Source organism: Temnothorax longispinosus, chromosome 1 (assembly GCF_030848805.1).
Source record: "Temnothorax longispinosus isolate EJ_2023e chromosome 1, Tlon_JGU_v1, whole genome shotgun sequence".
Taxonomy (NCBI): Eukaryota; Metazoa; Arthropoda; class Insecta; order Hymenoptera; family Formicidae; genus Temnothorax; species Temnothorax longispinosus.
The window spans coordinates 15,435,650-15,450,388 of NC_092358.1; the positions used below are offsets into that span (position 1 = coordinate 15,435,650).

Sequence of the window (14,739 nt, forward strand, 5' to 3'; positions counted from 1 at the left end):
ATAGCTGTGCGCGAATGGTCGAAGGAGTCGCGGGAAGGAAGGAATTAATTCGTAGAAAGTCTTCTGTTGTGAAATGTCTATAATACAAGAATGTACATTATTTACAAGTATTTAATACACACGAACGACGGCTATTTCCGCGCGTGAAAATAAGAACTCGATGATTGTAAGCAACGGATATGCGAGTGACTTTACTTTAACACGCTCGTTCCGAGAAACTTTCGTCCGATTGCGGGCTCGCGCGCGAAGGTCCGGAGTTTTATTCCCACGACTTCCGAATTCTCTCGAATCTTCCGGACCCTCGGTAACGAGCCGAAAATTCAGCTGAGCCAATCCGCTGTCGGCGTCTCGAGAAATTAGTATTGATGCACGTCACGCTGAACTCGAGGCCGGCCACCGATCAGCTGTTTTGAAATATTATTTGCTCGCTTTGTCCCGGGGTCGCGCACCGAGTCCCCGAGACAAAGGAGCGAGTAAATATAGGCCACCGTGGAACTCTGTTTTTCTGCCCTTCAAATGTATACTAGGAAATATACAGATATTTCTGCGAATTTGGTCGACTTTACTCTGAAAGGCAGAAAAACCGAAATTATTTCGAAATAGCGATTTTCTTAGATTCGTGGTGTAGATTCGCCGACGCTGGTTTTTGTTCGATCGCGAACATTCCGCCCGCCTCGTATGGTGCAACCTACGAATGATACTGTGGTAACGTCGCAACCGAACACGCGCCGAGAACGTGAACGCGCTTGGCCGAACGCGATGGAACGCAAGTACGTCTCGCAACACAGGCGAGGGGATATGATGTACGTTTAGACTTTACGCTTCTCGCCATCGGCGAGCTCACACTGAGCACAATATTAACGATAATTTTACAAGGCAATATTTTGTACAAAGCAACGAAAATTATTAAGGAAAAAATAAATTTGACCGTTAGTATGTACCGGGAGTGTACTTAGCGGACGTCATCAAGCGCGGCGCTCACGGGGAGGAGAACGAGCTTACTCACGGGCCGGGTAAAGCGCGAGGTAGCCGTTCGAACGGAGACTACGCGGACGTGGCCGTCTCCCCCGGGGTGCAGCTCCTCGATTCTCGCTAGAGGCCATTTCGTCGGTGGGGTCGTTTTGCTCCTCAGGAGGCACAATCGGCTGACCTGAATTTCCTCGCTAGCTTTGACCCATTTTGGCCGGTGCGCCAGCGTGTGGAGATATTCCTTTGACCACCGGTCCCAGAATTGATCCCGAATTCTTTGCAGCAGCTGCCACCGGGAAAGACGGCTCGTTGACCTCGGCTAGAGACGGCTCGGGTACTGCATTGAATGCTGAGCCGATGAGGAAGTGGCCCGGCGTCAGCGCGGTTAAGTCCTCCGGGTCATCTGATAGGGCTTGGAGCGGGCGTGAGTTCAAGCACGCTTCGACTTGCGCAAGGACGGTAGCCATCTCCTCGTACGTTAGTCTCGTTTCGCCTATGACCCGCCTCAAGTGCAACTTCATTGATTTCACGGCGGCCTCCCAAATTCCGCCGAAGTTAGGCGCCGCCGGAGGGTTGAAATGCCACTGTATGCTCTCCTCTGCGACGCGTGCTGCAATTCGTCGGCCTTCCTGGTCGCTAGCGGAGAACAAGGCTTTCAGCTGAGCGTCGGCTCCGACGAAGTTCGTCCCGCAATCGCTATAAAGCGCGCGACACAGGCCTCGGCGGGCGACAAATCGGCGTAGGGCGGCCAGGAACGCCTCCGCGGAGTAGTCCGACGCTACATCTAAATGAACGGCTCTGGAACTCAAACAAATAAAGACAGTAATAAACGCTTTGGCTGCGTGGTGTCCTCGGCCTTTGGACGTCCGCAGCCATACTGGACCGGCATAGTCGATGCCCGTGTTAAGAAACGGGCGAGATGGGGTCACCCTGGGCGGCGGCAGGTCTCCCATGAGCGGCTGCGGCGAAGCCGCCCGCCATCGCAGACAGATTAAGCAGCGGTGGATGCAGCCCTTTACAAGTGAACGACCTCGAGGTATCCAAAACTCCTGCCGGATGAAACTCAGCGTCATTTGCACACCTCCGTGCAGCGTCCGTCGATGGTGAGCTTCGATGACGAGCCGCGTGAAATGTGACTCACTCGGCAGGATCATCGGGTGCTTTGCGTCGGGAGCTAGGAGAGCGTGCCGGAGTCGCCCACCCACTCGCAGGATCCCTTGCTCGTCTCGAAGCGGGTTTAGCTTAGCGAGGCTACTGCGTGCCGGCAGCTGCTCGCCCTTTGAAATCGCTCTCAGCTCCTCGCTAAATGCTGCTTCTTGCACCACTCGGATCCAGCCACGCCGGGCGTCATCGAGCTCGGAAAACCGGAGTACGAGCGGGGCTTCGAAATCGATTTGAGAGTCAGCGACGGTCCTCTGCCGGGGCAATCGCCGCAGCCAGCGACGGCACCAGGCCGTCCGTCGTAACAGTCGTGTCAGGGAGGAACATCCCGTCAACTCTGAGGGTTCGTCGATCTTCTCCGCGGACGTGGCCGTCGCGTGCACAGCCGTTCGCCGATCCGGCAGGCTAGCAGGAAGCTCGGTCTCCGGAAGGGCGGTCCACGGGCTGGATTCGGTCCTTAGCCATGATGGGCCGCGCCACCAGAGCGGGTGGTTTACCAGCTCTGCTGAAGATATGCCGCGCGAAGCGCAATCGGCGGGGTTCTCTCGCCCGGGAACGTGGTGCCAGATTGCGTCCGGCAGCGTCGTCTGGATTTCGCTTACCCTATTGGCTACATAGGTTTTCCAGGCCGATGGATGTCCGCGGATCCAGCCCAGCACAACCTTGGCGTCTGACCACAGATGCGAGGGGACATTCCTTGCTTCGAGGACTCGCTGAACATGAGCCACTAGTCGCACAAGCAAAGTCGCGGCGCTCAGCTCCAAACGCGGCAAGGTCACTTGTTTCAGCGGGGCAACCTTCGTTTTTGCCTCGAGCAGCCTCACTTCCACTTCTCCGTCTCTTCTCTCGACTCGCAAATAGATGACGGCGGCATAGGCTCGCTCCGAGGCGTCAGCAAAGCCATGGAGCTCCAGCCGGCAGCCCTCGTCCCCGCTCGTCAGCCAGCGCGGAACGCGGATGGCTTCCAGGGAGGGCAGATCAGACTGGAATGCTCTCCAGTTTTGCACATCTTCTTCCGGGAGCGGCTCGTCCCACTCAATCCCCAGCAACCACGTGGACTGGAAAAGGATCTTCGCGCGCACCGTGGCCGGGGCAAGCCACCCCAGTGGGTCGAATAGTCTTGCTGTCAGCGAGAGGACCGTTCGTTTGGTGAACGTTTCTGTCCGGATCAGCTGGGTCGTATACGAGAATTGATCGTCGTGCGGATGCCACCGCAGGCCCAAGGTCAGATGGCTCTCACCCGGCTGCTATCCTCGAGGCTCCTTCAGTAGACGATCCTCCACCGGCACGTCCTCCAGGAGGGTCTCGTCATTGGCGGACCACTTTTTCAGCGGGAAGCCGCCCGCCATGCAGATCCGCTCCAACTGTCTCCGTTTCTCTAAAGCGGCAGCCAGCGTTTTCGCTCCGGAGATCACGTCGTCCATGTAGGTGTCCTCCTCCAGGACGCTTGCTCCCTCCGGAAATCGATGCTTCTCATCCTCGGCAAGCTGGTGCGTCGTACGAATTGCTTGGTGTGGAGAGCAGGCCAGGCCGTACGTAACAGTGGTGAGCCAATACTCTAGTATAGGCTCTCGTGGATCGAACCGCCAGAGAATCCGCTGCAAGTCCACATCCTCCGGATGGACGTCAATCTGCCGGTACATCTTCTCGATGTCCGTGGCAAAGACGAATCGATGGCGGCGCCATCGTAGAAAAACGTCCGTCAACGCAGGCAGCAGGTTGGGTCCGACCATCAGGCGCTGATTTAATGAGTCCCCGGACGGGACTGTAGCTGAGCCATTGAAGACTACTCTCAGCTTGGTCGTAGAGCTCGTCTCCCGCAGAACGCCGTGATGCGGCAAGTAACACACGCGAGCGCTAATCAAGTCGTCGTCGCGGACTGGCACCATATGCCCCAGCTCGGCATACTGCTTCAAGAAATCCACGTACGCGGCCTGGAGGTCGGCATCCCGCGCGAACCGACTCTCCATGCTTCGAAGCACTCGCTCAGCTACGCGACGCGTTTCGGAGAGGTCCGGCAACGGCGAGATGAGAGGAAGGCGCACTACATAGCGTCCATCGGGCCGTCGCGAATGCGTCCGGACGAAATGTTCCTCGCACTCAGCTTCCTCCTTCGAGAGAGTCACCGCGCTCGACGGAACTTCCTCCTGCTCCCAAAACCGGCGCACCACGCTCACCAGATCTTCCTCGATCCGGCATTGGTGAGTGTACGCGACGTGTCCGGAAACGGAATCAGCGATCACTCCCGAGAGGATCCACCCCAACGTCGTGTTCTGGGCGACCGGTTCGCGAGGTCCTCCCTTCCGGAGCCCCGCACGGAGTATCGACGCGTAAATGTCGGCGCCGAGGAGTACATCGATCGGATCTGAAGAGCAAAATTCTGGATTCGCTAATTCTAGTCCGCGAAGATGCGGCCAAGTAGCCGCTCCGGCTTCGATGCCACCGGCATACACGGTGAGCCGCGGGAACACGAGAGCGGATATGGTAAACGCCCGTCCTTCGCTCCGCGAGGACAGCGTCATCGCAACTCGACCTCGGGCTACTCCCGTTTGCAACCCGCCGATTCCGAAGACGTTCACCGCGACCGGAACGCGAGGCAGTCTCAATTGTTGCGCGAGTCGCTCCGAAATCATCGACGATTCCAAGCCTTGGTCTATCAAGGCTCGCGCGGTGTGCCAGGCACCGTGGCGATCGGCTACGCAGACGCGAGCGGTGGCAAGAAGCACCGCCACAGACTTGACGGGCGAATCCGTTGCTACGTGCGACGTCTTCGCGACCCCGAGCTCGCGACACGCGTCGTGGAGAGACGAATGATGGCGCGCCCCACACGCGTAACAGTTTTTCTTCACGGCGCAGTCATCTAATTTGTGTTTCCCGAGGCAATTCACGCACAACCCGTTATCGTCGACGTATTGCTTCCGCTCGACGGCCGTCTTTTTCTTGTAATCGTCGCAGAACATGAGTATGTGCTCTTTCTGGCAGAGAGAGCAACGGCCACGCTTTGCTTCACCCTTGCCATCCTGCTTTCGAGCGAGGTGATTCCGCGTCGATTTCTGCGTTCCGTCGCTCGCCTTGTTCGCGGCACCATCGGCTTTTACGGGGAGCATCGACTCTAACGTATGTAACCGGCGATCGAGGAATTGTTCGAGCAATACATACGACGGAGGCTCGCTCGCGCACTTATGGAATTTTCCCACTCGCGACGCGATTGCGGATCTAAGAGTTCGACAGCGAGATAGACGAATAGATCCTCGCTGCGGCTAATCGCCCGACCGATACTGTCTAATGAGCTGACCGTGGCTTTTATGCTATGGAAGATCTTACGCAACTCGACGGCCGACTCGCCCTTCATCTTCGGTAAGGCGATGAAATTAGCGAGATACGCGCGCACTAGTAATCGCTTATTTTCGTAATACGCACTCAGAGTTTTCCACGCGCGCTCATAATTTTCGCCCGTCGTTGGCACATTGCGAATAAGAAGGTCAGCCTCACCTTTCAAGCAGGACTTCAAATAATGGAGTTTCTCCACCTTCGTCGTATCTGAGTCCTTCCCGATAATGGACAGGAACAGGTCGCGGAATGAAGGCCAATCTTCGTACTTTCCGGAGAAATGCGGCAGCTGTATACGAGGCAGAGTAGTGCGGGGAGTCGACTCCGCTGTGCCGGCCGCTCCGGCGGCCTCGGCGGTGCTCTTCTCCTTGGCCTTCAGGATGCGGATGGCGTCTAAGAACGCTCCTTTCTGCTGCAGGAAGGCTTCCTCGGCTACCCCCGGCAAGTCTTGCTTCCGGTAGTCGAGCTTATCGAGAGCCTCCTGCGATTGTTGGAGCAATTGGTCATTTTGCGCTTCGAATTTCGCCCAGTTCGCTTCTAGAGCTTGAAGGCGCGCTTCGGCCAGCCCCAACGTGATCTTCGTCGGCCCCGACTTCTTAAAGTTTTCGTACGCGCGCGAAATGCGGCCGTACAGCTCGTTTTGGGAGCGGACGATTCCCTCTACTTCTTGACTCATGTCTTCTACCCGGCGGTCACTCGAAGCGCGAGAAGCTCACCAGGATCCTCACTCACACAATTCACGAATACCGGTCAAGCAGATCCGGCTCGAAGGACCATAAAATGTGCGCGAATGGTCGAAGGAGTCGCGGGAAGGAAGGAATTAATTCGTAGAAAGTCTTCTGTTGTGAAATGTCTATAATACAAGAATGTACATTATTTACAAGTATTTAATACACACGAACGACGGCTATTCCCGCGCGTGAAAATAAGAACTCGATGATCGTAAGCAACGAATATGCGAGTGACTTTACTTTAACACGCTCGTTCCGAGAAACTTTCGTCCGATTGCGGGCTCGCGCGCGAAGGTCCGGAGTTTTATTCCCACAACTTCCGAATTTTCTCGAATCTTCCGGACCCCCGGTAACGAGCCGAAAATTCAGCTGAGCCAATCCGCTGTCGGCGTCTCGAGAAATTAGTATTGACGCACGTCACGCTGAACTCGAGGCCGGCCACCGATCAGCTGTTTTGAAATATTATTTGCTCGCTTTGTCCCGGGGTATGCCTCGCGCACCGAGTCCCCGAGACAAAGGAGCGAGTAAATATAGGCCACCGTGGAACTCTGTTTTTCTGCCCTTCAAATGTATACTAGGAAATATACAGATATTTCTGCGAATTTGGTCGACTTTACTCTGAAAGGCAGAAAAACCGAAATTATTTCAAAATAGCGATTTTCTTAGATTCGTGGTGTAGATTCGCCGACGCTGGTTTTTGTTCGATCGCGAACAATAGCACAAATCAAATCAATAGCAGAAATCAAATCAATAGCACAAATCTAATCAATAGCTCAAAGAATATTTTGGCAAAATAACATTAGGTAGGTTGCGCATATCTACACTCTCCCTGTATCGGGGATCAACGTTTGATTCACGAATGCCTACTTATTAGGATTCATAAGTATTCACTGGCTGGTAGGTCTTTTCTCACCTTGACAGACAAGGCAAAATCTCAATATGTAGAATCAAACTCTGTGGTCATAATTATAGGCGCTATCTACCGACATAAACATATCATAGGACTAAAATTCATCAGCACAAGAAAAAAAGGAATCAGCAACGAAACTATTTGCCAAACCAAAGTCAACTCTCTTTTAATTATTCCTCCGAATCCGCAAAATCTTTTGACGACACGTCTCTTTTAAAGAGTATTTTCCATTATAATAGTCAAAATGCCCTCACTCCGCTTTTCGAAAAAAACCTATTGAAACTTATTTGTAAACTAAAAAAAATAACTTCTGTCACCCTGCCCGCCTCCCCCTTCTCCCTCTCCTTCTTGGAGTGGCTAAAAACCCCTTTTCTTGTATATTAATTTTTTTCTCGGAAACCTTTTGTTAAAAAAATTTGTAAAAATTTGAGTATATAGGAGACATACACCAGAATATACCTAAATTTTTTCAGATTTTCTCAAGGTCATCTTCAAGGTAAAAAAAATTCCGAAAAATTTTAAATTGTTATAACATTAAAACAAAAAATCATACATCGAATTTAATTTTTTTAAAATACGTATTCTAATTTGTTCTAAATATACCAACTGATTTTTTTAAGTTTCCGTAGGTGCGCCGTCTTCAAAAATGCGAAAAACTGTATTTTTTAGGTTTTTTGCCTTCTATCTCGGGGACGCCGAGGTCAAAATATCTGAAAAAATTTGGGTATATAGGGGCCATACACCAAAATATACCCAAATTTTTTTAGATTTTTCCAAGGTCATCTTCAAGGTCAAAAAAATTCAAAATGATTCAAAACCGTTATATTTTCAAAGCTAGGAGGACGGCAATCCCAGATTTTTTTGAAAAAAAAAAAAAAGTAAAGTACCGATTATTTGTCAAACTTTTGAAAAGAAAGTGGCCGTTCCCTGTTTTTTGCTTTTCTAAACCTTCTTTTCGTTAATTGATTGTCGGATAGCTACATAGTTCAACAAATGTATTTATTAATTATAAACAATTTAAAGAGACTACAACACTTTTTAACTTTACTACAAAAAGCTCTACAAACAGAATACATTTAACTACAAACGAACTTCTTTTATTTTATAATATGTTGATGTGTCATATGATATGATAGCCGACGACTGACACTTTATTTAATTAAAAATTATTTATTTTTTTAGATGTGAAACCTATTTAGGTGTGAAATCGATTGTATTTTGTTTATAGATTATTGTAGTGCATTTATTTTCGTTTGTTAGTCCATAATTAATTTTTAATTAAATATTTAAAGTGTCAGTCGTCGGCTAACATCATATATGATTCATCAACATATTATAAAATAAAAGAAGTTTGTTTGTAGTTAATTGTATTTTGTTTGTAGAGCTTTTTGTAGTAAAGTTAAAAAGTGTTGTAGTCTCTTTAAATTGTTTATAATTAATAAATACAATTATTGAACTATGTAGCTATCCGACAATCAATTAACGAAAAAATGTTTAGAAAAGCAAAAAACTGGGAACTGCCATTTTCTTTTCAAAACTTTGATAAATAATCGTTTCGTTACTTTACTTTTCTTTTTTCAAAAAAATTTGGGGTTGCCGTTTTCCTAGCTTTGAAAATATAACGGTTTTGAATTATTTTTGTTGAAATATTGAATTTAATTTTGGTTCAGTTTACCTATCTAGTTCGTTATATTGTTTTGGTTCGAACGAAGGTAGATCGCGCTCCCAAGCACTCCCTTCTCTGACGTGTTCGTTAGTCTCCGTCTGAAATACACGCTGTACGCACGCATAAAGTCACGCCTCGTAATTTACCCGAAAGATCCTTAAAGGCCCAGACGGAATGGGTAAAAATCAGCGAAAATAACGCGAGTGAAGTGAACACGCGTCAGAAATTTTTTTTCGCAAATGCGTACTGAGAGTATCAGCGAACGGACAATAAAAGCTGACTCTAATGCGCATGAAGTTAGTGCGTGACCGTCACGTGTGAGACTATTTCTCGAAGTGTACCGTGCAATTCAGAATACAATATCATGGCAAATCAGGCATCACTGGCGGCCCTTCAGATAGATAAATTGCAAGGGCGCAGCAATTTCAATTCATGGAAATTTGCGATGTAGGCATATCTAGAGTATGAAGACTTGTGGGGATGCGTGACCGGCGCAACGGAATATGTCGCCGACGCCAAAAAAATGACCCGCGCAAGGTCCAAGATCATACTCTCTGTTGATCCAATAAACTACATACATATTCAAAATAGCACGACTCCCAAGCAAGCATGGGATAATCTCAAAGCTGCATTCGAGGATTCAGGGTTGACTCGAAGAGTTGGATTGCTCAGAACTTAGTCACAACGCAATTGCAAAACTGTGAGTCAACCGAAGAATATGTAAATAAAATAATGACAACAGCGCATAAACTCAACGAGCTCAAATTTGAAGTAAAGGACGAATGAATTGGCACTCTCCTATTGGCCGGTCTTCCAGAGAAATACAGGCCGATGATAATGGGCCTGGAAAGTTCCGGAATTCCAATATTAGCGGACTCCATAAAAACTAAGCTACTTCAAGACGTGAAACACAACACGGACACGAAACATACAGACGGTGATTCGGCATTTCGTGCTAAGAAGACAAATAAGTCACGTGGTGTTTGTTGCTATGCCTGTAATAAACACGGTCATTTCGCCAAGGACTGCAGAACGAGCGAGAAAAATAAACAGAACAGCGCAAATAATAAGAATAGATTAGAAAGTGCGAAGTATACGACGAACTCGAGTGATAAAGTGTTTATCTCAGATAATAAACATTCAAAAAACAGTAAAGACTGGTACATTGATTCGGGCGCGACGAGACACATGAGCTGTAGACGCGATTAGTTCGCGGATATAAGTGAAAGTTTCAGAAATGAAATTGAGATCGCGGACGGTAGAAAAATTTTATCAAGCGAAAAGGGTGATATAAACACCCCGATAGTGGTAAAAAACAAAATAGACGAAATAAAAATAAAGGATGTGCCAGAGCTTGGTGCAAACCAAATCAGTCAGTCAGTTAACTAACAGAGGACTAACCGTGAAGTTCAAGGACGACAAGTGCTTTATATTAGGAAGAGATGACAGGATCATGGCTACAGCACCCAAGTACAGAGGGCTCTACAAGTTAGATACGCAAAGTGACAAGGCATTTGAAGCAATCATTCCAAGCAACGCAAGATTATGGCACGAACGATTAGGCCATCTTAATCGCAAGGCAATGGCGCTGCTAAACAAGGGTCTGGTGACTGGATATGATTTGCAAGGTATAGACCACAAAGTTTGTGTCACATGCATTAAAGGTAAACAACATAAATTACCATACACACACAAAGGTAGGAGAGCTACGAAAGTTCTCGAGTTAATACACACAGATTTATGCGGCCCCATGGAGACAACATCTATGGGAGGAGCCAAATATTTTTTAACTTTCATTGATGATTTTTCCAGAAGAACCACTGTTTACTTTTTAAAAAGTAAAAAAGAAGTACCCGAGTATTTCGAAATTTTCAAGAACTTCGCAGAGAATCAGCTAGAAAAAAGGATCAAAACAATTAGGTCCGACAACGGCAGGAAATATATTAACAACAAACTCAAAAAGAAATTACAAGAATCTGGCATAAGGCATCAGACAACGGTACCCTACACGCCACAACAGAATGGTGTTGCAGAGCGGTACAATCGAACAGTCGTAGAAAAAGCCAGGAGCATGCTGATAAGTGCAGACCTTCCAACTCGTCTCTGGGCGGAAGCAACGTCGACGGCGGCGTATTTACTCAACAGGTCGCCTACAGCAGCATTGAAGTCCAAAACGCCTGAAGAAGCATGGTGTGGAGTAAAACCTGACGTATCACACCTCCGCGTATTTGGAAGTAAAACAATGGCACACATCCCAAAAGAAAAGAGAAAGAAGTGGGACGCCAAGTCAACCGAATGCATTATGCTAGGATATTGTGAAGACTCCAAGCCTATAGATTGTTGAAGAGCGGGACAAGCGAGATAATCAAAGCCCGTGATGTAACTTTTATTGAGCCACACACACAGGCTCCCTCAAAGAAGCCGAAGCAAATTCAACTGAATCTATCAGGAGGCAACATGGAAGAAAATCAACATGAAGATACTTCAGATAACGAGTCAATAATTTCAGTTTCGTCTGAGAGTTCATCTGCAATGCAAGAAGATTATGAACAGGCTCAGGAAGAAATTTATCCACAAGGACAAGCAGACATTCTTCAGCAAGAGGAGGAAGAATCCCCACCGCAAGTTCAAAAAAAGGCTTTACCGAAGCCATCACACCAAAATGTCAAGAAGCAAAAGGGACAAAGAACAAAATCAACAGATACAGAACCAGTCACACCGCGAAGATCCGCTCGAACAAAAAAGAATAGACAGTTAGACGAACAAGCCACATATCTCACGTACGCTGAGGAATCCACAGATCCGTCCTTCTTGAAGGAAGCGCTGGAGGACGAGAATGGAATAGAATGGAGAAAGGCAATGGAGAAAGAGATAAAGAGTCTACAAGAAAACAATACATGGACATTGGTCGACTTGCCACAAGGAAAAAGGGTAATCAGTACCAAATGGGTATTTAAAAGAAAATATGATAAAAATGGAAATCTGGAGCGATACAAAGCACGCTTGGTAGCAAAAGGATGCTCCCAAAAATATGGACAAGAATTCGATGAAACGTACGCACCAGTGGCCAGGCTCGCTTCAATTAGATTGTTACTAGCATTAGCAGCAAAAAAAGATCTTCACGTGGATCATCTGGACGTAGACACCGCTTTCCTCAATGGAGAACTCGAAGAAGAAGTCTACATCAGACAACCAGAGGGTTTTGTGAACGTTAATCATCCCAGCAAAGTATGTAAACTTCAAAAAGCGATATATGGCCTTAAGCAAAGCAGTCGTGCCTGGAATATCAAACTTACTGAAACGCTAAAGCGAATGGGATTTGTACAGTCAAAAGCTGATCAATGTGTCTTCTACAGGAAAGGAGACACGATTATCTACATAATCATATATGTTGACGACATATTGATCATCAGCGAAGACAGAAATGAAATGAAAAAGGTCAAGAACGAATTGAACAAAAGATTCAAGATCAAAGACTTAGGACCAATCAAGTATTTCTTAGGCATGCACGTTCATCGCAACAGAAGTCAGAGGAAACTATGGATAGAACAGCGACATTATATAGAAACAATTCTCTCAAGATTCAACATGGCTGAATGTAATCCAGTATCGACACCGTTCGATGTGAGTCAGCAATTGATCAAAGAAGAGGACTCTAGGACCAATGAAGACAGGATGGAAATGAAGAAGATCCCGTACAGACAAGCGATTGGATCGCTTCTATATTTGAGTCAAACGACTAGACCGGACATCAGTTTTGCAGTAGGCGTTTTAAGCAGATTCACAAGGAATCCAGCCAAAAATCATTGGATGGCTGTGAAGAGAATTTTTAGGTACCTCAAAGGAACGGTAAACACATCAATTTGCTACGGATTTAAAGAAGCAAACTTAGAAATGTTTTGTGATTCCGACTGGGGCAACCAGTTAAACGAAAGACATTCAATCACAGGCTACTTACTACGATTCAATGGTGGACCAATATCATGGAATTCGAAGAAGCAAACTACGATTGCTCTTTCGACGACAGAGGCAGAGTACATGTCATTGTCCTCCGCCTGTCAAGAAATTCTTTGGATAAGGAATCTATTTCAAGATGTGTCAAGGGAATATGTCGCTACTCCAACCAGGGTTCTGTGTGATAACAGAGGAAGCATAGACCTTGCTAAAACAGCTGCATATCGCCCAAGGACATTGACGTGAGGCATCACTTCATCAGGGAGCACGTTCAACGAAAGGACGTAACCATTCAACACATAGATACCGGTGGAATGATTGCCGACGCGTTAACCAAGGGACTTCCTAAAGAAAGACTAAGACAGTGTGCAATTGAAATGGGTTTAATTTTTTTTGTTTGTTAAGAGACATTAAATTCTAAGGGGGATGTTGAAATATTGAATTTAATTTTGGTTCAGTTTACCTATCTAGTTCGTTATATTGTTTTGGTTCGAACGAAGGTAGATCGCGCTCCCAAGCACTCCCTTCTCTGACGTGTTCGTTAGTCTCCGTCTGAAATACACGCTGTACGCACGCATAAAGTCACGCCTCGTAATTTACCCGAAAAATCCTTAAACCTCCAACAATTTTGAATTTTTTTGACCTTGAAGATGACCTTGGAAAAATCTAAAAAAATTTGGGTATATTTTGGTGTATGGCCCCTATATACCTAAATTTTTTCAGATATTTCGGCTTCGGCGTTCTCGAGATAGAAGGCAAAATAACTTAAAAAATAGTTTTTCGCATTTTTGAAGACGGCGCACCTACGGAAACTTAAAAAAATTGGTTGGTATATTTAGAACAAATTAGAATACGTATTTTAAAAAAATAAAATTTGATGTATGATTTTTTGTTTTAATGTTATAACAATTTAAAATTTTTCGGAATTTTTTTTATCTTGAAGATGACCTTGAAAAAATCTGAAAAAATTTAGGTATATTCTGGTGTATGTCTCCTATATACTCAAATTTTTAGAGATTTTTTTAGCAAGAGGTTTTCGAGAAGAAAATTAATATGCAAGAAAAGGGGTTGTTAGCTACTCCAGGAAGGAGAGGGAGGAGGGGGAGGCGGGCAGGGTAATAGAAGTTATTTTTTTAGTTTACAAATAAGTTCCAATGAATTTTATTTCGAAAAGCGGAGTGAGGGCATTTCGACTATTATAATGGGAAATACCCTTTTCAAGTGGGCCCCACGTTGGGCGCCAAATTTTGCGACGCTATTTTCTACGGCCGCGAGGCTGTTATACGCGACAGCACCGATATACCGCGCCACAAATATGTTGAGCGAGTAGCAGAGCAAAGTACAACCTCCAAAAATGTTGGGCGCCAGGTGTGGAGACGGCCAAACCACCTTTGACTCGAAATACGCGAACGTTAACACTAACTTTACTTTTAATGCTCCAAAGAACTCGAAATCCTCTCAAACTTAAAGTTACTCCAAATACTCGGAAGACTCAAACTCGAATACCTTGCTCTGGCTGCTCGCGACGGCTGCTCAATCAGCGGTAGAGGGTCGGGGTTCAAGGACCGTACAACTCTATGAAACGTTGACAGGGGTTAGGCGAAGACGAGACACACAGAAAAATAACTCGGAGGCGATAACATAAGAAAAGCGATAATATATTGTATAGCCAGACAATTGCACAACATCAAGTTCAAGGCTCGGGTGTTATAATCCTCGAAAATCTTCAGCCTGTTCGCGTTAGGGCTAGAGGCGCGGAATGCGGGACAATATTTATTATGCGAAAGTCACGTCTTGATCACGCGCTCCTTCCACAAGAATCCGCTCAAGGTGACTCGTATCAATATTATTCGCCGGAACATGAATACGCGTAAAGTCCGTATCAGACTACAGATTGGGATTGAGATTGGATTGAAATTTAATCAATCAGAACAGAGAAAACTGATCTCAAGTTTAGTAAATTTTGCTCTGATTGGTCAAATTTTAATCCAATCTTAATCCCAATCCGTAGTCTGATA

At 46.6% G+C, this 14,739-nt stretch overlaps 2 protein-coding genes across 2 annotated transcripts in view; one reads left to right on the plus strand and one right to left on the minus strand.

The window, feature by feature from the left end:
* Nucleotides 1-14,739, plus strand: part of Spri (Src homology 2 domain-containing protein sprint) — a 541,914-nt gene that overhangs the window by 6,248 nt on the left and 520,927 nt on the right. The window lies entirely within an intron of this gene.
* On the minus strand, nucleotides 1,164-5,237 carry LOC139808980 (uncharacterized). Its single transcript, XM_071771584.1, has 2 exons — nucleotides 3,404-5,237; nucleotides 1,164-3,289 (listed from the first exon to the last, which is right to left on the minus strand). Exons 1-2 carry the CDS (start codon nucleotides 5,235-5,237, stop codon nucleotides 1,164-1,166), a joined length of 3,960 nt encoding a protein of 1,319 aa, XP_071627685.1.

Coding starts and splice junctions, on each gene's coding strand:
- LOC139808980 (XM_071771584.1), bottom strand. CDS start 5,237: ATGCTCCCCGTAAAAGCCGATGGTGCCGCGAACAAGGCGAGCGACGGA. Junction 3,290..3,403: donor GGACGTGCCGGTGGAGGATC/GTCTACTGAAGG, acceptor TGATCCGGACAG/AAACGTTCACCAAACGAACG.